General features: G+C 47.9%; 1 protein-coding gene across 1 annotated transcript in view; it reads left to right on the forward strand.

Moving 5' to 3' along the window:
• Window positions 1–27,922, forward strand: part of cmtm4 (CKLF-like MARVEL transmembrane domain containing 4) — an 88,653-nt gene that overhangs the window by 56,897 nt on the left and 3,834 nt on the right. Inside the window, exons 2-3 of the mRNA XM_080186687.1 lie at window positions 4,072–4,248; window positions 25,991–26,089. Of these exons, the coding sequence (XP_080042813.1) occupies window positions 4,072–4,248; window positions 25,991–26,089 (276 nt within the window). The remainder of the gene's footprint in view (window positions 1–4,071; window positions 4,249–25,990; window positions 26,090–27,922) is intronic.

A 27,922-nucleotide genomic window follows, 5' to 3' on the forward strand; every position in this document is an offset into this window, starting at 1 on the left:
TTATTAATTACGGACGTTGCCTCCACTCAGTTGCCCAGCAATATGGGAGGCTGGACAGTGAGATGGGAGAATGATTCCCTCCGAATTAAACCCACATGACTCTCGTCCGACCCTGAGAAATTCTTCATGTCTGCTCGCCACCTGTGTTAATCTCTCAGAGTTTGTGTGTCCCTATTCATAAGGCTGGCACTAGTAGCCATCTTGTTCCTGACCACTGCTGATAGCGTGACTGCTTTCAGTGTAACTATTGTTCCTTCCCCCCGCTCCTCCCAGAGCCTGCTGGATTTTGTCACTGACTGGCGTTTCACAAAATGTAACCAAAAGCAATACACCATCCATCCTGTAAATTCAAAATACATGTTTTAAAATGAGAAATATTTGTTAATTCTGCAGAAATGTCATTTATGGCAACAGCTCTTGGCTGGCTTACAGTCCCACAGTCCAAGATCATTCATTCTAATGTCAGTATTGTGTTAGTGTTCTTAAATCTATGGTTTTGTGTTTATTAGCCTAATTAGCCCCCCTACACCAATTGCAGACTGGAATCCACCCTTTGATCTGTATTCTTGAGAGACGCCTCGATCTGTTCACTGTAGCGGCAGGGATCAGTGTAGCGAATGCAGGATAAAGTATTGATTTGCTAGATGTCATTTCTCCCCTCGCTCTGTGCACACACAATGAGCTGCGTTCATTGAGCCCCGTTCTGTGTCTGTCTAAACCATCCCAGTGGAGCCTGGGCTTTACTGAATGAAGCTAAGTGATTATTATTTTTAAAGAATGAACATGAAACTGGCACTTAAAAACCAATGTGTTCACTGACGTCCTTTAAGGGTAACAATCTGACTGGGTTCAATTCCAGCCTGTCTGTGCGGAGTCTGCATGTTCTCCCTGCGTCTGCGTGGGTTTCCTCCGGGTGCTCCAGTTTTCTCCCCACAGTCCAAAGATGCGTGGGTTAGGTGGATTGGCCATGCTACGTTGACTCTTGGGGGTGAGTTTTTCCATTCAGCCTGCCATGGGAATCATAAGAACATAAGAAATAGGAGCAGGAGTCGGCCATCTAGCCCTTCAAGCCTGCCCCACCATTCAGTAAGATCATGGCTGATCTGAAGTGGATCAGTTCCACTTTCCCGCTTTGTCCCCATAACCCTCCGATAAGGATTATGGGGACAAAGCGGGCGAAGAATCGGAGCGGGCGAAGGGTGGACCACAGAAAGGTCCATAGACCTCTGGCTTTTCCAGTTTCTGGGTGAGTGCAGAGAAAAAGTAACCTGCCTTGGTGTCCCAGAATGTGTAGGTTTAAGGGGATTAGCCATAGAATCCTAGAATCCATACAGTGCAGGAGGAGACCATTCAGCCCATCGAGCCTGCACTGTCAGCAATCCCATTCTATCCCCATAACCCCACACATTTACCCTGCTAATCCCCCTGACACTAAGGGACAATTTAGCACGGCCAATCAACCTAACCCGCACATCTTTGGACTGTGGGAGGAAACCAGAGCACCCGGAGGAAACCCACGCAGACACGGGAAGAATGTGCAAACAGACAATGCCCCAAAGCGGAAATTGAACCCAGGTCTTGGCGCTGTGAGACAGCAGTGCTAACCACTGGCTTTGACAAAAGGTCATCCAAACTCGAAACGTCAGCTCTTTTCTCTCCTTACAGATCCTGCCAGACCTGCTGAGATTTTCCAGCAGTTTCTCTTTTGGTTTCAGATTCCAGCATCCGCAGTAATTTGCTTTTATCCAGTGCTAACCACTGTGCCAACATGCCGCCATGGTAACTGTGTGGTGCTACGGGGATAGGGTGGGGGAGTGGGCCTGGACCAAGTGCTCTGTCAGAGAGCCAGTGCAGACTTGATGGGCCGACTGGCCTCCTTCTGTGCTGTGAGGATTTTATGTCTGTTAATATCCCTTCTATTCCTCTCTCTCTCTCTCTCTCTCACTCGTTTATTTATATATATATATATATATATATCTTCCCCTTAAATATATTTGTGTTGCTCACAGCGACAGTATGTGGTCGCACCCCCCGTGTTCTCACCTTTTCCTGGATGAATACACCTCACAGCTTGAGCAGGGATCTGATGAATGTGTTTGAAATTGTCAGTGTGACTGAGTTGGGAGCGCACACTTGCCTCAGAGTCAGGGGGCTGAGAGCTCAGGCCCCACTCCAGAGTTTGAACTTGGGCGTGGAGTAATATATACCTGTAATAACCGCATCATAAAAGTTAATAGTTAAAAAGGTGGAGGAAGGGCAGCAGCCATTGTGGGCTGTGCAAACAGGAATGAGATGAACAGTCCATTAGTTTTAGGTTATATTTGCTGAGTTGTATTATACTTTCTTGTATGTGTGTGTGTGTGGGGTGGGGGGAGATTGGCAGGGTGCTATATTTACCAGGTACAACACCCTGCAGATGTTGCCGTCCATGTTTGCTACCTGATGGGCTGTGGGAGGGGTGGGGAAAGGAGAGGGAGGGGGGGGATCTTTCAAGCTGTGTTATGATTGGAGACGCCCCAACAGGGAGTTGGCTGGTTACCGTGCCAACAGCACTGTGAGGCTGAAGGAAGAAACATTGAACAGCACAGTACAGGCCCTTCGGCCCTCAGTGTTGTGCCGAGCTTTGTCCAAACCCAAGATCAAGCTATCCCACTCCCTATCATTCTGGTGTGTTCCATGTGTCTATCTAATAACTGCTTGAAAGTTCCTAAAGTGTCTGACTCCACTATCACAGCAGGCAGTGCATTCCACACCCCAACCACTCTGAGTAAAGAATCTACCTTGGACATCCCTCCTATATCTCCCACCATGAAACTTATAGTTATGTCCCCCTGTAACAGCTACATCCACCTGAGGAAATAGTCTCTGCACGCCCACTCTATCTATCCCTCTCATCATCTTATAAACCTCTATTAAGTTGCCTCTCATCCTCCTCCGCTCTAATGAGAAAAGCCCCAGCTCCCTCAACCTTTCCTCATAAGGCCTACCCTCCAAACCAGGCAGCATCCTGGTAAATCTCCTCTGCACTCTCTCCAATGCTTCCACATCCTTCTTATAGTGAGGTGACCAGAACTGAACACAAGGATTAAACTGAACACTGAAAGAAGCAAAGATTAATTGATGGGTTTTCAAAGACAAGAGAGTTTTAGCAGCCAGAGGGGACCGAGTGCACTGAGGAGTTTCACCATTTCCAGCTCCTAATGGAGATAATGAGCCTGGTCTGGAGGTGGAGGTAGGGCATTGAGTACAGTTCCTGTAATAAACCTGCAGAGGCAGAAGTTCCTTCACCAAAATCCCTTTCTTTACAATTCCAGCAGCAGTACACAGAGCGCTACCAGGCAGCAGTCTACCTGTGGGAGTGGCAGAGGAACCGACAGTCCCAGTTAAATACAAAGAAAAGACTCACTGATTAGTCCATCAATTGACTCCTTAATCAGGGAGTTCAAATTCCAATAGGCCAACAGCAATGGCCTGATTGAAGTCATTACAGTTACTTGAAGGCTGAACTGTGGTTAGGCACAGCTGCCTCATAGTGCCAGGGACCCAGGTTCAATTCCTGCCTCGGGTGACTGTTGGAATTTGCACGTTCTCCCCGTGTCTGCATGGGTTTCCTCTGGGTGCTCTGGTTTCCTCCCACTGCCAAAAGATGTGCAGATTAGGCGAATTGGCCACATGCTAAATTACCCCTTAGTGTCAGAGGGATTAACAGATGGGTGGAATTATTGTTGGTGCAGACTCGATGGCCTCCTTCTGCACTGCAGGTATTCCATTCTACAGCACCAGGGACCTGGGTTCAGTTCCTGGCTGGGGTCACAGTTTGTGCGGAATGTTCATGTTCTCCCTGTGTCTGCGTGGGTTTCCTCCAGGTGCCCCGGTTTCCTCCCACAGTCTGAAAGATGTGCTGGTCGGGTACATTGGCCGTGCTAAACTGCCCCTTAGTGTACCCGAACAGGCGCCGGTGTGTGGCGACCAGGACTGAGAGGGGACAATAAAGAGAGATAACGAGTGATGCTGAGGACTGTAACCAGAAACAAAACATGTTTGATTTGAAAGATTGTCTTTTCCTTTCAGGTTTTGGCGCTGATTGCTTTCATCTGCATTGAGACGGTGAAGGAGTGTTTGCCATGCGGAGGTCTTTATTTCTTCGAGTTTGTTAGCTGCACAGCGTTCGTGGTGACTGGTGTTCTGTTACTGATGTTCAGTCTAAATCTTCACACAAAAGTACCGCAGATCAACTGGAACTTGACGGTGAGTTTGGCCGAATCATTGTAGAATGGTTAGAACACAGAAGGAGGCCAATCAGCCTGGGATTTCTGTGCTGGCCCCCATTAAACAGAAAGTGTCTATCTTATTAAACCCATTCATAATTTGAAACGGCCTCTATTGGGTCACCAGCCAGAGCCCCTCATTCTTGTTGTCGAAGGCTTGTGACTAAACTAACCTTGTGTCCAATGTGATTATATCATCTGCCAAAAATAGAGATAAAAATGACCCAATTAAACCATCATCACACCCATTGTTATAGACATCAGTTAGCCTCTGCAGAGTATTAGTGGTTAGATTGAAAGCTGACTATGAACTGACTGGTGGAAAGCAAATAACAACATAAAATGCAAGAATCATATGTCTTCAATCAGCCCCGGCCCTAGGATTGATTAACAATGGCCATTGATAATCCTGTTGTTTTTCAGGTCAACACAACATCTCAGATTGTGGGCAATCCGAATTCTCAAATCTCTGATTTCGAGAAAACAGGAGATTATTTCACAAACCAGATACAGATGGAATGGGATTGTGAGACACAACAATGACTATGGGGCAGCACAGTGGTTATCACTGCTGCCTCACAGCACCAGGGACCCGAGTTCGATTCACGACTTGGATCACTGTCTGTGTGGAGTTTGCACGTTCTCCCCGTGTCTGTGTGGGTTTCCTCCGGGTGCTCCGGTTTCCTCCCACAGTCTAAAAATGTGTTGGATTAGGTGGATTGGCCGTGCTAACTTGCCCCTTAGTGTCAGGGGGGAATTGGCTAGTGTAAATGCACGGGGTTATGGGGATAGGGCCTAGGTGGGATTGTGGTCAGTGCAGACTCGATGGACTGAATGGCCTCCTTCCGCACTGTAGGATTCTGTGACCTCTGCGGAGTTGAAGGTACAGATCTTTACAATGAGATCAGTCAGATCCCAGTTCTTCCGGCTCCTGAGTTGTGTTGCCCTTCAGCCAGGTGGGCAGGTCAGTAACCTTTAACTGAAGGGGATGTTCCATAGAGACTTACACTGGGTTCAGTGTGCATCATCCGAATACATGGTGTGGCTTCAACAATCTGAAGCGAGTCTGAGTCTGAGTCTGAAGCGAGCCTGTATCATAAACCGAGTTTATTTCCAAGACAACCAGGTCACCCAGTGCCTCCCAGACTCACCCAGTGCCTCCCAGACTCACCCAGTGCCTCCCAGACTCACCCAGTGCCTCCCAGACTCACCCAGTGCCTCCCAGACTCACCCAGTCCTTCCCAGACTCACCCAGTCCCTCCCAGACTCACCCAGTCCCTCCCAGACTCACCCAGTGCCTCCCTGACTCACCCAGTCCTTCCCAGACTCACCCAGTCCTTCCCTGACTCACCCAGTCCTTCCCTGACTCACCCAGTCCCTCCCTGACTCACCCAGTCCCTCCCTGACTCACCCAGTCCCTCCCTGACTCACCCAGTCCCTCCCTGACTCACCCAGTGCCTCCCAGACTCACCCGGTCCCTCCCACACACACACATTAGGTTTATACACTGCAACATCCCCTCCTCCTTCCCCCGCTGGGAGACAGTTGTGCTTAATTACCAATTTAAAGTCTGTATTAGAACAAAATGTCAACATTAACATTTCACAGCAGAGGAATCCAGTAATTGATTTACCAATTATTTAAAGTAGTGATAATTTAACAAGGCCATAAAAATGCAAACCAAGCAATGATGTTCATTTCTAGGAGAGTAAAAGTGAAGATCAGAGTTTTAAACCAGCCTCCCATCCATTGACTCTGTTTACAATTCCCCCGCCTTAGAAAGCAGCCAGCATAATTAAGGATCCCACGCACCCCGGACATTCTCTCTTCCCCCTTCTTCCATCAGGAAAAAAATATAAAAGTCTGAGGTCACGTACCAACCGCCTCAAGAACAGCTTCTTCCCTGCTGCCGTCAGACTTTTGAAAGGACTTACCTTGCATTAAGTTGATCTTTCGCTACACCCTAGCTATGACTGTAACACTACATTGTGCACTCTCTCGTTTCCTTCTCTATGAATGGTATGCTTTGTCTGTATAGCGCGTGAGAAACAATACTTTTGACTGTATACTAATGCATGTGACAATAATAAATCAAATCAACATTATGTTAAAAATATGAGACCACACTTGGAGTACTATGTACAGTTCTGGTCTCCATTATAAAAATAACTGTGATAGCTTTGAGAGAGAGCAGAGGGGATGCACAAGGATTGTATCAGAGCTATCAGGAAAGAATGGACAGGCTGGGGCGAAGAGGATGATGTAGTAAAGATCTTAAAGGAAGAGTTTGATAGGGTGGACAAGGTAAAAAATGTTTCCACTTGTTCAGGAGACTATAAGTAGCAGTCATCAATGTAAAATAATTAGATGCTTGGTAGTACAGAATTTCAGTTTTGCTGAAAAAAGACATATTGAAACTTTTTGGTTTGTACTCATCAGAACAGTTTTCAAGAATACCTGGTGCATTCTCCTCTACCAAACAGAGTCCACTTACTAACCAACCAGTGCAATCTTGAAGTATAGATTGTTGTCTCCTTTAGGTTTGGTATTTTTGCGCATTGTCCTGATGAGTGCAAGGCGAAAAGCTTCGACAATTTTTTTCAGCAATACTGTAAGATAATTAATAAATCCAAGAGAGAATTCAGGAGTAATTTCTTTACCCAGAGAGCGATGGGAACAGGGAGTCAGTAAGGCAAATGATGTGAATGTGTTTGAGGGGAAGCTGGGTAAGTACGTGAGGGAGAAGGAAAGAGGTGAATGAGCTGATAGGACAAGAGGAGGCTCATGTGGAACATTAACACTGGCACTGAGCAGTTGGGCCAAATGGCCTGTTTCAATGCTATGGACTCTAGAGGCAGAGAGTGGGGGTCAATGGGTGCTATTTGGATTGGCGGTTGGTGACTAGTGGGGTGCCCCAGGGGTCGGTGCTGGGGCCTCAGCTATTTACCATTTATATAGATGATCTGGAGGAGGGAACCGAGTGTAGGGTGTCGAAATTTGCTGATGACACCAAGATTGGGGGAAAGGCAAATTGTGCGGAGGGTGTGGAGAGTCTGCAGAAGGATCTAGATAGGCTGGGCGAATGGGCCAGGAAATGGCAAATGGAATTTAATGTTGGCAAGTGTGAGGTGGTCCACTTTGGTAGGAAGAATGGTAGGAAGGACTATTACTTACGTGGCGAAAAACTGCAGCAGGCGACGGTGCAGAGGGACCTCGGGGTCCTTGTGCATGAGTCGCAAAAACCCAGCCTGCAAGTGCAGCAGGTGGTCAGGAAGGCGAATGGGATGCTGGCCTTCATAGCGAGGGGGATTGAATATAAAAGTAGGGAGGTCTTGCTGCAGCTGTATAGGGCATTGGTGAGGCCGCAGCTGGAGTACTGTGTGCAGTTTTGGGCGCCGCACCTGCGCAAGGATATTTTGGCCCTGGAGGGAGTGCAGAGGAGGTTTACTAGGCTGATACTGGAGTTGAGGGGGTTGAGCTATGAGGAGAGGCTGAATAAACTAGGCTTGTACTCGTTAGAGTTTAGAAGAATGAGGGGAGATCTCATTGAGACGTATAAGATGATGAATGGGATGGATAGGATAGAGGTGGAAAGACTCTTCCCGCTCAAAAAAGACAGTAGGACTAGGGGGCACAGCCTCAAGATAAAGGGGGGGCGGTTCAGAACGGAGTTGAGGAGGAACTTCTTCACTCAAAGGGTGGTGAATCTCTGGAATTCTCTGCCCGTTGAAGTGGTGGAGGCTGCCTCGCTAAATATTTTTAAGAAGCGGGTTGATGGGTTTTTGATAAGAGAGGGGATTAAGGGTTATGGGGAGAGGGCGGGAAAGTGGAACTGAGCCACGACAGATCAGCCATGATCTTATTGAATGGCGGGGCAGGCTCGAAGGGCCAGATGGCCTACTCCTGCTCCTATTTCTTATGTTCTTATGTTCTTATAACATTAATATTACAGGACAGGAAGGCCTTTGATTTGATTTATTATTGTTATATGTATTAGTATACAGTGAAAAGTATTGTTTCCAGCCCACTATACTGACAAAGCATACCATTCATAGAGAAACAAAGGAGAGAGTGCAGAATGTATTGTTACAGTCGTAGCTCAGGTGTAAAGAAAGATCAACTTAGTGTGAGGTAGGTCATTGTTACAGAGTTTTAGAGCATAGAATTAGAAGCTGTGCTGGGCACAGTTTGCAAGAAGTTGCCTCACTCCGATCCCATCTTGAGGAAATTGTGTGCGAAATTTATAATAATTATTTTCACCAGAATAGTTCTAACAGTCTGAGATTTACTTCAGAAGATAACATTTCAAAATGACTCTCGGGTTTGTGGGAGTGGACAAGAGCTATACTTGTACACAAATGCCTACATTTAAAATCAAAGAGTTGGCTGGTAAAAGTTGAAAGGCTATCTTTCATAGAACCATAGAATCCCTACAGTGCAGAAGGAGGCCATCTGGTCCATCCACTCTGTACCGACCACAATCACACCCAGGCCCCACATATTTATCCTACGAATCCCCCTGATGCTAAGGGTCAATTTATCATGGCCAGTTAACCGAATCTGCACATCTCTGGACTGTGGGAGGAAACCAGAGCACCTAGAGGAAACCCAAGCAGACATGGGGAGAACGTGCAGGCTTCACACAGACAGGGACCCAAACCAGGAATCAAACCTGGGTCCCTGGCGCTGTGAGGCAGCATTGCTAACCACTGTGCCACCGTGCTGTCTTATTTAACTTTACTTTTCTTATTTTACAAGTGTGAGGTAATGCATTTTGGAAGGTCTAATACAGACAGGAAATATACAGCAAATGGCAGAGTATTGATAGGCAAAGGGAGCTGGGTGTACAGGCACACAGATCACTGAAAGTGGCAATGCAGATGGAGAAGGTAGTCAAGAAGGCATATGGCATGCTTGCCTTCATCGGCCGGGGCACTGAGTTTAAAAATTGGCAAGTCATGTTTCATTTTTATAGAACCTTATTTAGGCCGCACTTGGAATATAGTGTTCAATTCTGGTCGCCACACTACCAGAAGCATGTGGAGGCTTTGGAGAGGGTACAGAAAAGTTTTACCAGGATGTTGCCTGGTATGGAGGGCATTAGCCCTCCATAGGTTTTTGATAAGAGAGGGGATTAAGGGTTATGGGGAGAGGGCGGGAAAGTGGAACTGAGCAGCGACAGATCAGCCATGATCTTATTGAATGGCGGGGCAGGCTCGAAGGGCTGGATGGCCTACTCCTGCTCCTATTTCTTATGTTCTTACTAGCTATGAAGGGAGCTGGGAGAAACTTGGTTTGTTCTCATTGGAACGGCGGAGATTTGGGGGTAACCTAATAGAAGTCTACAAGATTATGAGAGGCATGGACAGAGTGAATAGTCAGAAGCTTTTTCCCAGGGTGGAAGAGTCAATTGCTAGGGGGCACAGGTTTAAGGTGCGACGGGCAAGTTTTAAAGGAGATGTATGAGGCAGATACTTTACACAGCGGGTAGTGGGTGCCTGGAACTCGTTGGCGGGTGAGATAGTGGAAGCAGATATGGTAGTGAGTTTTGAGGAGCGTCTTGACAAGTACATGAATAGGATGGGAATAGAGGGATACAGTCCCCGGAAGGATAGTGGGTTTTAGTTCAGTCAGGCAGCATGGTTGGATTGGAGGGCTGAAGGGCCTGTTCCTGTGCTGTAATTTTCTTTGTTCTTTGTTTATTTCATTTTTAACACTGAATGTAAATCCATCTGGAGGAGGATGCATAGTTCTAATCTCTGTTTTATAAGAATAGAGAAGGTGTAAAAAATGATGTACAGTCTGAACTGAGAGGTGACAACTATTAGGAAGGAATGAACACACTGCGGTTCTTGTCTCTGGAAGACAGAAAGTGAGATAACTGTGATCTGATCAAAGTCTTATTTCATGAAGGGGTTTGATAAATATAGAAACAAAAGATGCGGGGGAGACCAAAACTAGCAGTCATACCGTAAAAGCAAAATACTGTAGATGTGGGCATCGCTGGCTGGGCCAGCATTTATTGCCCATCCCTAGTTGCCTTTGAGGAGGTGGTGGTGAGCTGCCTTCTTGGATCGCTGCAGTCCCTGAGGTGTGAGTACACCCACAGCGCTGAAAATGTCGGAAAGTACCTGGCAGGTTTGGCAACATTGGCGGAGAGAGAAGCTGAGCTGAATATTTCAGGACGAGAGCCTTTGTCAGAACTGAGGAAGGAACAAGATTCTGACGAAAGGTCATTGATCTGAAACGTTGACGCGGTTCCTGTCTCTCCACGGAAATTGCCTGAGTATCTCGGCACTTTCGGTCGAAATGTAACCACTACCAAAGCCAACAGGGAATCGGGTCACGGGGACTTGAAACATTAACTCTGTTCCTCTCTCCACAGAAGTTGCCAGACCTGCTGAGTTTTTCCAGCATTGCCTGTTCTTATTTGGGAACTGAGGAGAAATTTCTTTATCCAGAGAGTGGCGAGAATGTGGAAGTCGCTCCCACAGGGAATAGTTGAAGTGAATAGTGTAGATACAGATCATAGAATCCCTACAGTGCAGAAGAGGCCATTCAGCCCATTGAGTTTGTATCTGACACAGGGCCCCTCTCCCACCCTATTCCTGTAACCCCACACATTTACCATGGCTTATCCATCTGACCTATACATCTTTGGACACTGAGGGGCAATTTAACACGGCCAATCCACCTAATCCGCACATCTTTGGACTCCAGAGCTCTGGAGGAAACCCACTCAAACACAGAGACTCCACGCACACTCCACACAGACAGTTAATTGGAAATTGGATAAACACATAAGGGAGAAAGGAATAGAAAGATATGTTGATTGAGGAGGCACGTGTAGAGTATTAACACTGATGCCGTTTGGGATGATTGGTCTGTTTACGCACTCCGTTATGCAAATCAAAACTGAACAGTTTATCTGATGTGCAGGTTTGTGTTTAACCAGCTTAGGTTTTTGTGCTTGGTAGTATTTTAACTCTGATAGTTTATGTTAACAAAATAACCTTATTTGAAGTCCAGGCCACTGTCTGATCAAGATTCACTAATTCATTTAATCATAGGAGCTTTTATCATTATTATCTTTGCCTGTCCTATTGTATCATTTTGAAAATGCTTAACAGAATTATCTTAAATGTTATCCATAAAATTAACTGCTTGGTCTGGAGGGGAGGTTCTGATGGTGGAATTTATTTTTGTACAATCCTGAGAGAGACTCTAAGCAACAGAGGTTGTATTTATATTAGCATTTTTAGCATCGGGAAATGGCCCAAGGTGCTTTGCAGGAATGTTATAAAACCAGAATTGGCATCAATCCACGTTGGGGAAGATGGCTGATAGCTTGCTCAATGAAGTAGGCTTAAAGAGACATTTTAAAAGAGTGAGACAAAGGTCGAATGATGGAGAGGTTTAGGGAGGGGGTAGATACATAGAAAATACAAGCAGGAGGAGGCCATTCAGCCCTTCGAGCCTGCTCCACCACTCATGGCTGATCATCCAACACAGTATCCTGATCCCACCTTCCCCCCACCCCGCATTGCCTTTGATCCCCTTTGCCCCATGAGCTATATATACTAACTGCTTCTTGAAGACACTCAATGTTTTGGCCCCAACTATTTTCTGTGGTAGCGAATTCCACAGCCGACTCCTTTCTGGCTGAAAACATTTTGCTTCCTCTCTTTCCTCAACAGTCTACCCTGTATCCTCAGAGTGTATAACTGAAGCATGGCTTCTACCTGTTTGTATTCTAGTCTTTAGATATAAAGGCCAGCATATTCCCTCCCTAACGACACTGTGGGTCATCCCACAGCAAGTGGACTGCAGTGATTCAAGAAGGCAGCTCATCACCACCTTCTCAAGGGCAGCTGGGGATGAGCAATAAATGCTGGCGAGCCAGTGATACCCAAATCCCATGAATGAATAAGAAAAAAAAAATCAGTAACCTTTCTGAATATTTTCTATACCTGTTCCTGACGATATAATGATCTATGTACCTGGACACCAGCCCTCCCTAGTCTATTTTGTTTCTTCATTGCTTTTAGCTTGTCACCATTTTGAAAGTTCCCGTTCCAATTCCATGTTCGGTCCAAAGTGGACAACCTCACCTTGCCTACATTGAAAGGCCAGAATTACTCTTTCATTTCATCTATCAATATCTTTGTAATATTACCCTTCCATCTGCATTGATGTTACCTATTTTTGTGACATTGGCAAATTTGGACATGTGCTTTCTATCCTGACATGTAAGTCATTAATAATTAGGATGGATGGCCCCAAAATGGTTCTTTATAGGGCATCATTTGTCGCATCCAGCCAATTAGAATATCTGTCCATTATCCCTACTCTCTGTCTCCTGCCGCTCAACCAGTACATGAAGCAGTTCAATAATTTACTTTCATTTCCAGGAGCTTCAGCTTTAGTTAACTATGTCTGTGAGATGTGAATTTTACTTGCCATTATCAGCACAAGTCTGAATATTGTACCGGGTGGCATGGTGGCACAGTGGTTAGCAGTGCTGCCTCACAGTGCCAGGGACCCGGGTTTGATTCCCAGCATGTCTGTGGGGTTTCCTCCAGGTGAAAGTTTGCACCCAGGTTGATAAGGTTGTTAAGAAGGCATATGGTGTGTTAGCTTTTATTGGTAGAGGGATTGAATTTCGGAGCCGTGAGGTCATGTTCCAACTGTACAAAACTCTGGTGCGGCCGCACTTGGAGTTTGGTGGAACGGCAAATTGCGCGGAGGGTGTGGAGAGTCTACAGAAGGATCTAGATAGGCTGGGCGAATGGGCCAGGAACTGGCAAATGGAATTTAATATTGGCAAGTGCGAGGTGGTCCACTTTGGTAGGAATAATGGTAGGAAGGATTATTACTTACGTGGAGAAAAACTTCAGCAGGCGACGGTGCAGAGGGACCTCGGGGTCCTTGTGCATGAGTCGCAAAAACCCAGCCTGCAGGTGCAGCAGGTGGTCAGGAAGGCTAATGGGATGCTGGCCTTCATAGTGAGGGGGATTGAATATAAAAGTAGGGAGGTCTTGCTGCGGCTGTATAGGGCATTGGTGAGGCCGCAGCTGGTGTACTGTGTGCAGTTTTGGTCGCCGTACTTACGCAAGGATATTTTGGCCTTGGAGGGAGTGCAGAGGAAGTTTACTAGGCTGATGCCGGAGTTGAGGGGGTTGAGCTATGAGGAGAGGCTGAATAAACTAGGCTTGTACTCGTTAGAGTTTAGAAGAATGAGGGGAGATCTCATTGAGACGTATAAGATGATGAATGGGATGGATAGGATAGAGGTGGAGAGACTCTTCCCGCTCAGAAAGGACAGTAGGACTAGGGGGCACAGCCTCAAGATAAAGGGGGGGCGGTTTAGAACGGAGTTGAGGAAGAATTTCTTCACTCAAAGGGTGGTGAATCTCTGGAATTCTCTGCCCGTTGAAGTGGTGGAGGCTGCCTCGCTAAATATTTTTAAGAAGTGGGTTGATGGGTTTTTGATAAGAGAGGGGATTAAGGGTTATGGGGAGAGGGCAGGAATGTGGAACTGAGTCACGACAGATCAGCCATGATCTTATTGAATGGCGGGGCAGGCTCGAAGGGCTAGATGGCCTACTCCTGCTCCTGTTTCTTATGTTCTTATGTATTGTGTACAGTTCTGGTCGCCGCATTATAAGAAAGATGTGGAGGCATTGGAAAGGGTGCAGAGGAGGATTACCAGGATGTTGCCTGGTATGGTGGGAAGGTCTTAAGAGGAGAGGCTGAGGGACTTGAGGTTATTTTCATTAGAGAGGAGAAGGTTACGAGATGACCTAATTGAGGCATACAAGATGATCGGAGGGTTAGATAGGGTGGACAGTGAGAGCCTTTTACCCCAGATGGTAATGGCTAACACAAGGGGACATAGCTTTAAATTAAGGGGTGGTACTTACAGAATGGATGTCAGAGGTAGGTTCTTTACTCAGAGGGTAGTAAGGGCGTGGAATGCCCTGCCTGCAGCAGTTGTGGACTCGCCAACTTTAAGGGCGTTCAAATGGTCAGTGGATAGGCATATAGAACATAGAACATAGAACATTACAGTGCAGAACAGGCCCTTCGGCCCACGATGTTGCGCCGACCAGTTAAAAAGCAATGACCCTCTAACCTAAACCAAACACTTTCCATCCATAAACCTATCCACGGATCTCTTGAACGCCCCCAAACTAGTCGCATTTACAACTGCAGCAGGCAGGGCATTCCAATCCCTCACCACCCTCTGGGTAAAGAACCTACCCCTGACATCCGTCCTATAACTACCCCCCCTTAATTTAAAGCTATGCCCCCTCGTGCTAGCTTTCTCCATCCGAGGAAAAAGACTATCACTATCCACTCTATCTAAACCTCTAATCATCTTATATGTTTCAATAAGGTCCCCTCTTAGCCGCCTTCTTTCTAATGAAAACAACCTCAAATCCCTCAGTCTCTCCTCATAGGACCTCCCCTCCATACCAGGCAACATCCTGGTAAACCTCCTCTGCACCCTCTCCAAAGCCTCCACATCCTTCCTATAATGTGGGGACCAGAACGGCACACAATACTCCAAGTGCGGCCGCACCAGAGTTTTGTACAGCTGCAACATGACGCTGTGGCTCCTAAATTCAATCCCCCTACCAATAAACGCCAAGACACCGTATGCCTTCCTAACAACCCTATCTACTTGATTCCCAACTTTCAGGGATCTATGTACACATACACCTAGATCCCTCTGTTCATCCACACTATTCAGAGTGCTACCGTTAGCCCTATACTCTACACATCTGTTATTCCTGCCAAAGTGAATTACCTGACACTTTTCCACATTAAACTCCATCCGCCACCTCTCGGCCCAGCTCTGCAACTTGTCCGAGTCTCCCTGTAAACTAAGACACCCTTCCTCACTATCTACCACACCTCCGACTTTGGTGTCATCAGCAAATTTACTAATCCACCCAACTATACCCTCATCCAGATCATTTATAAAAATTACAAACAGCAGTGGCCCCAAAACAGATCCCTGAGGCACACCACTTGTAACTGAACTCCATGACGAATACTTACCATCAACCACCACCCTCTGTCTCCTATCCGCCAGCCAATTCCTGATCCAATTATGGATAACATTGGAATAGTTTAGGTTAGAGGGTCATTAGATTGGTTCCACTGGTCGGCGCAACATCGAGGGCCGAAGGGCCTGTACTGTGCTGTAATGTTCTATGTTCTATGGGTGCTCCAGTTTCCTCCCACAGTTCAAAGATGTGAGGGTTAGGTGGATTGACCATGCTAAATTGCCCCTTGGTGTCAGGGGAAACTAGCTAGGGTAAATGCATGGGGTTGTGGAGCTAGGGACTGGGTGGGATTGTGGTCAGTTTAGACTCAATGGGCTGAATGGCCCCCTCCTGCACTGTAGGGATTCTATGATTCTAGGTTTTGTTGTCTGTGGATACGGGCTGCTTCAGTACCTGAGGAGTTGTGAATGGAGATGAACACAAGAGTTGATTAACATACTAGTTGTCAGATAACCCTATGAATGCGGACGCAGCCATTCAGAAGAATGGGTAGTCTAAAATATTTATCCACAGACTGATACCATGGAGAAGATAATGAGAAAACCCTTTGTTCACTGCTGATGGCCTCACAATGGAAATATTTCAATGTATGAAGGCCACGTGCTCTCCCTCTTGACTCAAGTAACTGACTATTAGCAGAACAGATCAAATATTCTATTAGAGGCTTTTTAAATTATAATGAGGTTTGACAAGATAGAAATGGAGAAAACCTTTCTGTTTATTGGGAGTTGAGAACTTAATGCCATAAATGTAAGAAGGTAACTAATGAGAAACTTCACACCTCTTTAACCTGTGATTATCCCTTTCTCCACTCACATCGTCTGTACCTGTACAGACCTGATGATTTGTAAAGACTCCCATTCCAACCATTATCTTGTAGTTGTGTCTTTGTCTCTATATGCCCTTTTGTGAACCCAACTCTCCACTCACCTAATGAGGGGGCAGCGCTCCAAAAGCTCATGATTCCAAATAAACCTGCTGGACTTTAACCTGGTGTTGTGAGACTTCTTACTGTGCCCACACCAGTCCAACGCTAGCATCTCCACATCAAGAAACGTTTTGATCCAGCAAGGGTGCAGAAGGAGGAGCTCTCTGCCACGTGGAGTAGTTGTGGCAATAGGATGGATGCATTGGAGGGCACGCATGATATATAGCAGGGAAAAAAGAATAGAAAGATCTGGGTGAGATGGAGAAGAGTGGGAGGAGGCTCATAAGAACATAAGAAATAGGAGCAGGAGTAGGCCATCTGGCCCTTTGAGCCTGCCCCGCCATCCAATAAGATCATGGCTGATCTGTCGTGGCTCAGTTCCACATTCCTGCCCTCTCCCCATAACCCTTAATCCCCTCGCTTATCAAAAACCCATCAACCCGCGTCTTAAAAATATTTAGCGAGGTAGCCTCCACCACTTCAACGGGCAGAGAATTCCAGAGATTCACCACCCTTTGAGTGAAGAAGTTCCTCCTCAACTCCTTTCTAAACCGCCCCCCCTTTATCTTGAGGCTGTGCCCCCTAGTCCTACTGTCCTTTCTGAGCGGGAAGAGCCTCTCCACCTCTATCCTATCCATCCCATTCATCATCTTATACGTCTCAATGAGATCTCCCCTCATTCTTCTAAACTCTAATGAGTACAAGCCTAGTTTATTCAGCCTCTCCTCATAGCTCAACCCCCTCAACTCCGGTATCAGCCTAGTAAACCTCCTCTGCACTCCCTCCAAGGCCAAAATACCCTTGCGTAAGTGCGACGACCAAAACTGCACACAGTACTCCAGCTGCGGCCTCACCAATGCCCTATACAGCTGCAGCAAGACCTCCCTACTTTTATATTCAATCCCCCTTGCTATGAAGGCCAGCATCCCATTAGCCTTCCTGACCACCTGCTGCACCTGCAAGCTGGGTTTTTGCAACTCATGCACAAGGACCCCGAGGTCCCTCTGCACCGTCGCCTGCTGCAGTTTTTCGCCACGTAAGTAATAATCCTTCCTACCAAAGTGGACCACCTCGCACTTGCCAACATTAAATTCCATTTGCCAGTTCCTGGCCCATTCGCCCAGCCTATCTAGATCCTTCTGCAGACTCTCCACACCCTCCGCGCAATTTGCCGTTCCACCAATCTTGGTGTCATCAGCAAATTTCGACACCATACACTCGGTTCCCTCCTCCAGATCATCTATATAAATGGTAAATAGCTGAGGCCCCAGCACCGACCCCTGGGGCACTCCACTAGTCACCAACCACCAATCCGAATAGCACCCATTGACCCCCACTCTCTGCCTCCTATTTGACAGCCAATCCTCTATCCACGCTAACACCCTACCGCATGAGAGCAGTGCACTGATATACCACGGTGGGAAGGCAGAGAATAAGATAGAGATTCCGGGGAATATTCACTCTACAAAGATTATCAACAGTTGGAATGTTTGATGAGGATAGTGGGTGAGCTAATTGAAGAAATGGCTGATGTTTTGGTAATAAGTTTTGGTTGTTTTATTGGGTCAATGATTCACTGGGATACTGCCTTATATAACAAAAACGCATGAAGAAAGACCCAGGAATCTGGGTCACCTGGGACAAGGCTTGATTAGCACCTGACCCAAAACCTTAAACATTCACCCCTTCCATCACCGGTGCACAGTGGCAGCCATGTGTACCATCTACAAGATACTGCAGGAACTCGCCAAGGCTTCTTCGACAGTACCTTCCAAACACGTAACCTCTACCACCTAGAAGAACAGACATGAGGGAAAACCACCACCTGGAGGTTCCCCTTCAAGTGGGCGGCGCGGTGGCACAGTGGTTAGCACTTCTGCCTCACAGTGCCAGGGATCTGGTTTCGATTCCAGCCTTGGGTCATTGTCTGTGAGGAGTTTGCATATTCTCTCTGTGTCAGCCTGGGTTTGCTCCGGTTTCCTCCCACACTCTAAAGATGTGTGGGTTAGGTGGATTGGCCATGCAGATTAGTGTCAGGGGGACTAGCTGGGGTAAATACATGGGATCATGGGGATCGGGCCTGGGTGGGATTATTGTGGGTGCAGCCTTGATGGGCCAAATGGCCTCCTTCTGCACCGTAGGGATTCTGTAACTGTGTGTTCTGTTCTGTAAGTTACTCACCATCCTGACTTGGAAATACATTGCCGTCATTCCTGGGTCAAGATCCTAGAACTCCCTCTCTAACAGCACAGTGGGAGTACCAACACCACATGGACTGCAGCAACTCAAGAAGGCAGCTCACCACCACTTTCTCAAGGGCAACTAGGGATGGGCAATAAATGCCGGCCTAGCCCACATTCCTTGAATGAATGCTTTTAAAAAGTTGGGTTTTATAGAACAAAGCAAACGAGGACTGAGGGGTTTGGAGCAGAGTTGCTGATCTAAAATTGATATCAAGATCAGCCATGTCCGAATAAAAAGGGGAGGACCCGATGTGAAGGGCTGACTAGCCAAGGCAAATGGGATGCTGGCCTTCATAGCGAGGGGGATTGAATATCAAAGTAGGGAGGTCTTGCTGCAGCTGTATAGGGCATTGGTGAGGCCGCAGCTGGAGTACTGTGTGCAGTTTTGGGCGCCGCACCTGCGCAAAGATATTTTGGCCTTGGAGGGAGTGCAGAGGAGGTTTACTAGGCTGATACCGGAGTTGAGGGGGTTGAGCTATGAGGAGAGGCTGAATAAACTGGGCTTGTACTCGTTAGAGTTTAGAAGAATGAGGGGAGATCTCATTGAGACGTATAAGATGATGAATGGGATGGATAGGATAGAGGTGGAGAGACTCTTCCCGCTCAAAAAAGACAGTAGGACTAGGGGGCACAGCCTCAAGATAAAGGGGGGGCGGTTTAGAACGGAGTTGAAGAGGAACTTCTTCACTCAAAGGGTGGTGAATCTCTGGAATTCTCTGCCCATTGAAGTGGTGGAGGCTGCCTCGCTAAATATTTTTAAGACGCGGGTTGATGGGTTTTTGATAAGAGAGGGGATTAAGGGTTATGGGGAGAAAGCGGGAAAGTGGAACTGAGCAGCGACAGATCAGCCATGATCTTATTGAATGGCGGGGCAGGCTTGAAGGGCTGGATGGCCTACTCCTGCTCCTATTTCTTATGTTCTTACGTTCTTATGTTCTTGTATAAGCTTCAAGCTGCTATGGAGGGAGTGTTAAAATGCTGATACTGAGACAGGGCGGGTAAACTCAGCTTGTTTCCAGTTGAAGAATCGAGGATGAGGGCCAGAGACGAGATGGAATTGAGAAGATTTTGAACAAAGTGAGGGAAACTTCTTCATGCAAAACCTGGGAGAGGCAGAGACCGTGTGTCAACATTCAGGATAAGATTGGAAAGGAACAGTGAAAATGCAGTGAAAGGAATGGGGGATAGAATTGGTGAAAGTGTCTGTGTGTGTGTGTGTGTGTGTGTGTGTGTTCCTGTGTAAATGGGTGTTTCTGTACTTGTGTTTCTGTACACAGAAGTTTATGTTTCTCCTCTGGCACAGTTGTAGTTGGGGATGAGCATAAGATTTGTTGGAAGGGTTCCTCGTCCATCTCGTCCACCCTGACCTCTCTGCAGTTTTACATTGGGATGGGCCTGGCCCCGGACTTTCCACCTGCTCTTGCTCCAGTTGAAGCCGTTAAGTGGCCAGTTATTGACCACATTTGGCCCATTTCCCACCCAATATTTGGGCTAACAGGGGGAATTCCTTGGTATGTTATTGCTGGACAATGAGTAAATTTAAGGAGGAGTTGGACAGATTTTTAATTGATAATGGTTTGAGGGGTTACAGGAAGAAGACAGGAAAATGGGGATGAGGAGCATATCCGCCATGATCGAATGGCGGAGCGGACTCGATGGGCTCAATGGCCTAATTCTGCTCCTATCCCTTATCAACTGATGTATGGGGCAAGGTGAGAACTAGTCGGGTTTAGGCCTTGGGTGGGAAGGGCTAGCTCATGGCTCGGGCATCCCCGCACTGCCCCCCCAACCGACCACTACCCCCTCCCGTCCCTTTAAGGTCCGATAACCATAGGTCCTCTTTCCTATCCCAGCCTCTCCACAACTATCACCCACTGCCCATTCCTCCCCAAACTGAGACCCCCCCAGTGCCCACCAAAACCTGCCTCCCGGGAGTCAGGCACTGCTGACCGATTGCCGTCTCGGTCTTGTCCACTGCAGCTTCTGGCTCTGCTGAGAGTGGACAGCTTTGACATCAAGTCGGGGTGTGGGGAGGGGGGGGGAGGGGCTGGGCGGAGGGGAGGGGGGGTGAGCCCCCCACCAAGAGTGAGTGATGGAGTCCCTCCTCCAGCCGGTGAAATTGCTGTGGGGTAGACAATATTGGTGGGGACGTGCTCCCCACTGCCTCTCCGGATTGTCGGAAGGGAGGTCTCACCATCCAAAAAGTCCTGGCTTGTGCTTGAGCACATGTGTATGTTTAAAGTTTATTTATTATTATAATATTATAATGTTATATATTATTTATTTATTATTTAGCTTATGAAGAAATAAAAAAAAATTTATTTATTTAGCTTATGAAGAGAGACTAATTAGACTGGGTCTGTACTCGTTGGAGTTTAGAAGGATGAGGGGGGACCTTATAGAGACGTATAAGATAATGAAGGGGATGGATAGGGTAGAGGTAGAGAGATTCTTCCCGCTCAGAAAGGATAGCAGGACTAGAGGGCACAGCCTCAAGATAAGAGGGGGGGCAGTTTAGAACGGAGTTGAGGAGGAACTTCTTCACTCAAAGGGTGGTGAATCTCTGGAATTCTCTGCCCGTTGAAGTGGTGGAGGCTACCTCGCTAAATATATTTAAGTCACGGGTAGATAGGTTTCTGATAGACAAGGGAATTAAGGGTTATGGGGAGAAAGTGGGAAAGTGGAACTGATCCACTTCAGATCAGCCATGATCTTATTGAATGGCGGGGCAGGCTTGAAGGGCTAGATGGCCGACTCCTGCTCCTATTTCTTATGTTCTTATGTCCTTATTATTAGCCACCAGTAAGGCTTACATTAACACTGCAATGAAGTTACTATGAAAATCCCCGAGTTGCCACACTCCGGCTCCTGTTCGGGTACACTGAGGGAGAGTTTAGCCTGGCCAATCCACCCTCACCAGCACGTCTTTTGAACTGTGGGAGGAAACCGGAGCGCCTGGAGGAAACCCATGCAGACACGGGGAGAACGTGCAAACCCCACACAGACAGTGACCCAGGCCGGGAATCGAACCCAGGTGCTGTGAGGCAGTAGTGCTCACCACTGTGCCACCATGCCGCCTGTATATGTTTTCTTGTGTGTACGCGTGCGTGTATATCTGTGTGGAGTTTGCACATTCTCCCCGTGTCTGCGTGGGTTTCCTCCCACATTTTGAAAGATGTGCTGGTTAGGGTGGATTGGCCTGAACAGCGCCAGAGTTTGGTGACTAGGGGAATTTCACAGTAACTTCATTGCAGTGTTAATGTAAGCTTTACTTGTGACTCATAAGTAATAAACTTTTAAAACTTTCAACAGTTGTGTTTCAGTCTGTGCGTACGCACGTCTCTCGGGGTGTGTGTATGTGTGTGTGTGTGTGTGTGGATGGACATTTAGTTCTGGCCGTGTGTGTCTGCTGTGGGTTAAGTATTTCAGCAGAGACTTGCTCAGTAACTACATGAGTAATGGCCACCTGGGAAAGGTCCTGGCTGTCGGTAGCCCACCCTTGGTGGGTGGAGGTGGGGGGAGTGAGGGGTGGAGGTGGGGGGAGCGAGGGGTGGAGTGGAGACAGCTGGTGACCAGTTGAAAAAGCAGGGAGGGGTTAAGTGTGGAGCCAGTGCGATGAGAGCTGGGATGAGGTGAGAGCAGATTCCTTTGCTGGTTGTTTTTGGACTCGGTTTCAGGTCCATGTTCCTGTGCGCTCTGACTAAAGCTGAACCACAAAAATGTCAGCAATTCCATTTGGAAGGTTTAATATCCGTGTGGTTTAAGTTTTCTATAGAAGTGGATTCCAGACGCATTGTGCTGCACAGTTTGAGATCAGTGCATCTGCTGACCAGGTGCCTCCGGGGTTCTGATTTTTAGAGTTTAGGAATCGATGTGTTCCCAGATTCTGTAGAACAGCTTCAGTATCTGGGAACACTGAGACCCTTCAGCCCATTTAATTGTCTTTTCAGGAAAGCTCCCAATCCCTACGTTACAGCATCAGTCCCAGTGTTCTGGCATGGGAGCGCACTCAACTGAAAGAATGAAGCTTCTCATTGGCGTCTGTCCTGGATACAGCTCACATGTAAAGACTAAACAACCCACCCCCCCACCCACCCATCTTCTCCTGGAGGCTCCCAGCCCAGCAACTTGCATGCCATTCAAACCTGTAATCCCATCATTTTCACATGGAGATGTGTGGGATAGGCAGTGCTGAAGGATTGCCACACTGTCAGAGGGTCAGAACTGAGGGAGTGCCGCACTGTCAGAGGGTCAGAACTGAGGGAGTGCCGCACTGTCAGAGGGTCAGAACTGAGGGAGTGCCGCACTGTCAGAGGGTCAGAACTGAGGGAGTGCCGCACTGTCAGAGGGTCAGTACTGAGGGAGTGCCGCACTGTCAGAGGGTCAGTACTGAGGGAGTGCCGCACTGTCAGAGGGTCAGTGCTGAGGGAGAGCCGCACTGTCAGAGGGTCAGTACTGAGGGAGTGCCGCACTGTCAGCGGGTCAGTACTGAGGGAGTGCCGCACTGTCAGCGGGTCAGTACTGAGGGAGTGCCGCACTGTCAGAGGGTCAGTACTGAGGGAGTGCCGCACTGTCAGAGGGTCAGTACTGAGGGAGTGCCGCACTGTCAGAGGGTCAGTACTGAGGGAGTGCCGCACTGTCAGAGGGTCAGTACTGAGGGAGTGCCGCACTGTCAGAGGGTCAGTGCTGAGGGAGTACCGCACTGTCAGAGGGTCAGTACTGAGGGAGTGCCGCACTGTCAGAGGGTCAGTACTGAGGGAGTGCCGCACTGTCAGAGGGTCAGTACTGAGGGAGTGCCGCACTGTCAGAGGGTCAGTACTGAGGGAGTGCCGCACTGTCAGAGGGTCAGTACTGAGGGAGTGCCGCACTGTCAGAGGGTCAGTGCTGAGGGAGCGCCGCACTGTCAGAGCTGCTGTTATTTGCTAATTGAGGTTTCCTCTCCATACTCAGCTGTGTGTGAAAAGATTGTACGACCAATCTGTAAGGAAAAGCAGAGAATCCTCCCTGCCAGGTGTCCAGGACAGCAGTGGCCTCTCGATCAATATCGGAAAGCAGTAGGTTATCTGGTCCTTGCCTCACTGCTCTCTGGGAAACTTGCTGAGTGTTGATCGATGTCCGCATTTCCGGATATTACAACGCGGACCTCATGTGGCTTGGGGTCACTTGAGGTTTTGAACAGTGAGTGTCTTTATGCCTCACCAGAAAGATGGTTAAGTGTCTGTGACAGTGTGGCACTCCCTAGACGCTGGATTGGGGAACAATCTAGAACCTGTGCTCAAACTACAAGATTGGGTCTCAGACCCATGGCCATCTGACCCAGAGGTGAGTGCGCTGACCCACTGGGCCACAGTGACTGGGGCAGCGGTTCTTGATTTAAGAACATAGTTAGGGAATGTGCTGCCTGGGAGGGCGGTGGAGGTGGGTTGCCTCACATAAGAACATAAGAACATAAGAAATAGGAGCAGGAGTAGGCCATCTAGCCCTTCGAGCCTGCCCCGCCATTCAATAAGATCATGGCTGATCTGTCGTGGCTCAGTTCCACATTCCCGCCCTCTCCCCATAACCCTTAATCCCCTTGCCTATCAAAAACCTATCAACCCGCGTCTTAAAAATATTTAGCGAGGCAGCCTCCACCACTTCAATGGGCAGAGAATTCCAGAGATTCACCACCCTTTGATTGAAGAAGTTCCTCCTCAACTCTGTTCTAAACCGCCCCCCCTTTATCTTGAGGCTGTGCCCTCTAGTCCTACTGTCCTTTCTGAGCAGGAAGAGTCTCTCCACCTCTATCCTATCCATCTCATTCATCATCTTATATGTCTCAATGAGATCTACCCTCATTCTTCTAAACTCTAACGAGTACAAGCCTAGTTTATTCAGCCTCTCCTCATAGCTCAACCCCCTCAACTCCGGTATCAGCCTAGTAAACCTCCTCTGCACTCCCTCCAAGGCCAAAATATCTTTGCGCAGGTGCGGCGCCCAAAACTGCACACAGTACTCCAGCTGCGGCCTCACCAATGCTCTATATAGCCGCAGCAAGACCTCCCTACTTTTATATTCAATCCCCCTTGCTATGAAGGCCAGCATCCCATTCGCCTTCCTGACCACCTGCTGCACCTGCAAGCCGGGTTTTTGCGACTCATGCACAAGGACCCCGAGGTCCCTCTGCACCATCGCATGCTGCAGTTTTTCGCCACGTAAGTAATAGTCCTTCCTACCATTATTCCTACCAAAGTGGACCACCTCACACTTGCCAACATTAAATTCCATTTGCATCCTTTAAAAAATATCTCGATGAGCACTTGGCACACCAGAACGTTCAGGCTAGGGGCAGCATGGTGGCACAGTGGTTAGCACTGCTGCCTCACAGCGCCAGGGACCCAGGTTCAATTCCCGGCTTGGGTCACTGTCTGAGTGAAGTTTGCACGTTCTCCCTGTGTCTGTGTGGGTTTCCACTGGGTGCTGTGGTTTCCTTCCACAGTCCAAAGATGTGGGGGTTAGGTTGATAGGCCGTACTAAATCCCCCCATAGTGTCAATGGGACTAGCAGGGATACATGGGGTTACAGGAATGGGGTCTGGGTGGGATAGTAGTCGGTGCAGACTTGATGGACCGAATGGCCTCCTCCTATGCTGCAAGGATTCTATTCTAGATGCTGATAGGATTAGGTGGGAGTTCAGGTGTTTCTAATGTGTCAGTGTGAACTTGATGGGCCGAAGGGCCTGTTCTGCACTGTGTGATTCTATGATGTACTGGAGGGGAAATCTGAAAGGTTTCTGCTGTGTGTATTTCCTAACTCACACCAAGTCCTGGCCACCCATCTCCCCCTGTGTTTGGTCACTTACATTGGCTCCCAGTCCAGCAACCATCGGGTTTTGAATTCTGTTTTCAAAGCCCTCACCGCTCCCTATCTCTCTGATTCTTTTTTATTCATTCATGGGACACGGGCACCGCTGGCTGGCCAGCATTTATTGTCCATCTCTAATCGCCCTTGGAGGGCAATGAGTCAACCACATTGGAGTCACACCAAGGCCAGAACGGGTAAGGACGGTAGATTTCCTTCCCTGAAGGCCATTAGTGACCCAGATGGATTTTTTCGACAATGGTTTCATGGTCATCAGTAGATTCTTAATTCCAGGTATTTTTCATTGAATTCAAATCCCACCATCTGCCGTGGTGGGATTCGAACCCGGGTTCCCAGAATATTACTGAGTTTCTGGATTAATAGTCTAGCGATAATACCACTCAACCATTGCCTCCAGTTCCAGAACCCTCTGAAATATCTGCCATATTCTCATTCTGGCCCCCTGCACAATCCTAGTTTGTGTTTATGCCAGAATTCCCTCCCTAAATCTCTCACTGTCTCTGTTTCCTACTCTGAAATGCTCCTTTCAAACCTACCCCTTTGACCAGAATTGGAGTTGTGTTTGTGGATATAACCTCTTTCCATGGGTCAATGTTCTGTCTGTTTGTTCCTCAGGACTTGATCAACACTGTGGTCAGTGCTATTCTCTTCTTCATTGCCTCCATCGTGCTGGCAGCCATGAACCAGAAGAGGGGAGGGGAGATCGCTGCTGTGGTAAGTTTACCAGCCCCCAACCCCGGGGTAATCTCCAGACCTTAGACACCACAGGATTAACAAGTCCGAATCAATCCCATCATTCGAGAGAACGATCGACGCTCGGAGTCATTGGGCATCTGATCTCAGAATCCCTTCAGCCAGGCAGAAGCTGTCTGTACCAACTCTCTGAAAGCTGTCCAGTTAATCCCACTCCCTTGCTACTTTCTCCAGATCCCTCTACAACATTCTCCGTCAACTAGTTATCCAGTTCCCTTTTAAAAGTAACAGCTGCAGGATGGCCCAGTGGTTATCACTGCTGTCTCACAACGCCAGGGACCCGGTTCAATTCCATTCTACCCATGTCTGTGTGGGTTTCCTCTGGGTGCTCCACATTCCTCCCACAGTCCAAAGATTGGCCATGCTAAACTACCCCTTGATGCCCAAAGACATGCATATTGGGTGGATTGGCCATGCTTAATTGTCCCTTAGTGTCCAAAGATGTGCAGGTTGGGTGGATTGGCCATGCTAAATTGTCCCTTAGTGTCCAAAGACGTGCAGGTTGGGGGGTTGGCCTTGGTAAATGTGCAGGGTTATGGGGCTAGGGCAGGGAGTGGGGCTGGGCAAGATGTTCTTTCAGAGAGTCGTTGCAGACTCAGTGAGCCGAATGGCCTCGTGCACTGTAGGGATTCTGTGATTCTATTGTCCCTTCAGGCAGTATGTTCCAGATCGCCATAACTCGCTGTGATTAAAAACAAAATTCTCCCCTTTTGTTTCTGTTTGCCAATCATCGTCCATCTATATCGCCCCTGCTTACTGACCCCTTTGCCACAGGATACAGTTTCTCCTTATTTACCCAGTGAAAATGCTCTGAATACCTTCATTCATTTTCTGTTCTGAGGACAGATAAATGTAGAGTTGCCATTGTATGGTCCCAGATGACCATAGGCTGCTTCCTCCTTTGAGGGGGAGAGCTGACTGCTGGAGATCTAACCTGAGGGTCAGCACACCTCAGGGGAGGGGCAAGGTTGGGAAGGCGGGGCCTCATGGATAACCTCAGCTGGTACAGGAATTGGACCCACGCTGTTGACATCGTGAACCAGCCATCCAACCAATCGAGCTAGACCGACCACTCAGGAGAAGAGTTCCAGTCTCTCCATGTTATTGAGATCTCTCATCTTTGGTCCAACAGTTTCCGTCCGACTGGAACGATTAGAGATAGATTTTGGTTTGGTTTCTGAGTTGTGTTGTGAGGGGAGGGTAAGTCCAGGACACGGCTGCTGGTAGAGTTCGCTCTGGTCCAGGGGAGGCATTCTCTCTGCCCGCGCTGACCTGAGAACTTCAACCCAAGCTAATGATGCCACTAGGGAGAGTGCTGTCCTGTCATGGATGCCGCCTGTCTGATGAGACTTTAACCTAAGGCCCCCACCTCCCCTCCCAGGTGGATGTCAATGATCCCATGCTAATGGTTTGTGAGCAATAGCGTTCTCCCTGGTGTGATGGCCGAAACCCCTCAATCAACATCGCAGAATACATCATAGCTGGTCATTTATCACAATGTTGTTTGTGGGATCTTGCTCGCCCAAATTTACGACTGCATTTCCTACGTTGCAACAGTGCCTACACTTCAAAAAGGAAGAACTTCATCTGTTGGAATTGATTTTGGGAATTCCTGTGGTTGTGAAAAGCACTAAATAACTGGGAGGCAGTGGCAGAGCGGCATTATCACTGGTCTACTGGAGCAGTATGTGGATAGCCCGACCAGGGAGGGGGCTATACTGGACTTGGTTCTGGGGAATGAGCCTGGGCAGGTGGTTGACGTTGAAGTAGGAGAGCAGGTGGCTAACAGTGACC

The sequence above is a fragment of the Carcharhinus amblyrhynchos genome, chromosome 4 (genome assembly GCF_965287045.1).
Source record: "Carcharhinus amblyrhynchos chromosome 4, sCarAmb.v2.hapA, whole genome shotgun sequence".
NCBI classification, from domain to species: Eukaryota; Metazoa; Chordata; class Chondrichthyes; order Carcharhiniformes; family Carcharhinidae; genus Carcharhinus; species Carcharhinus amblyrhynchos.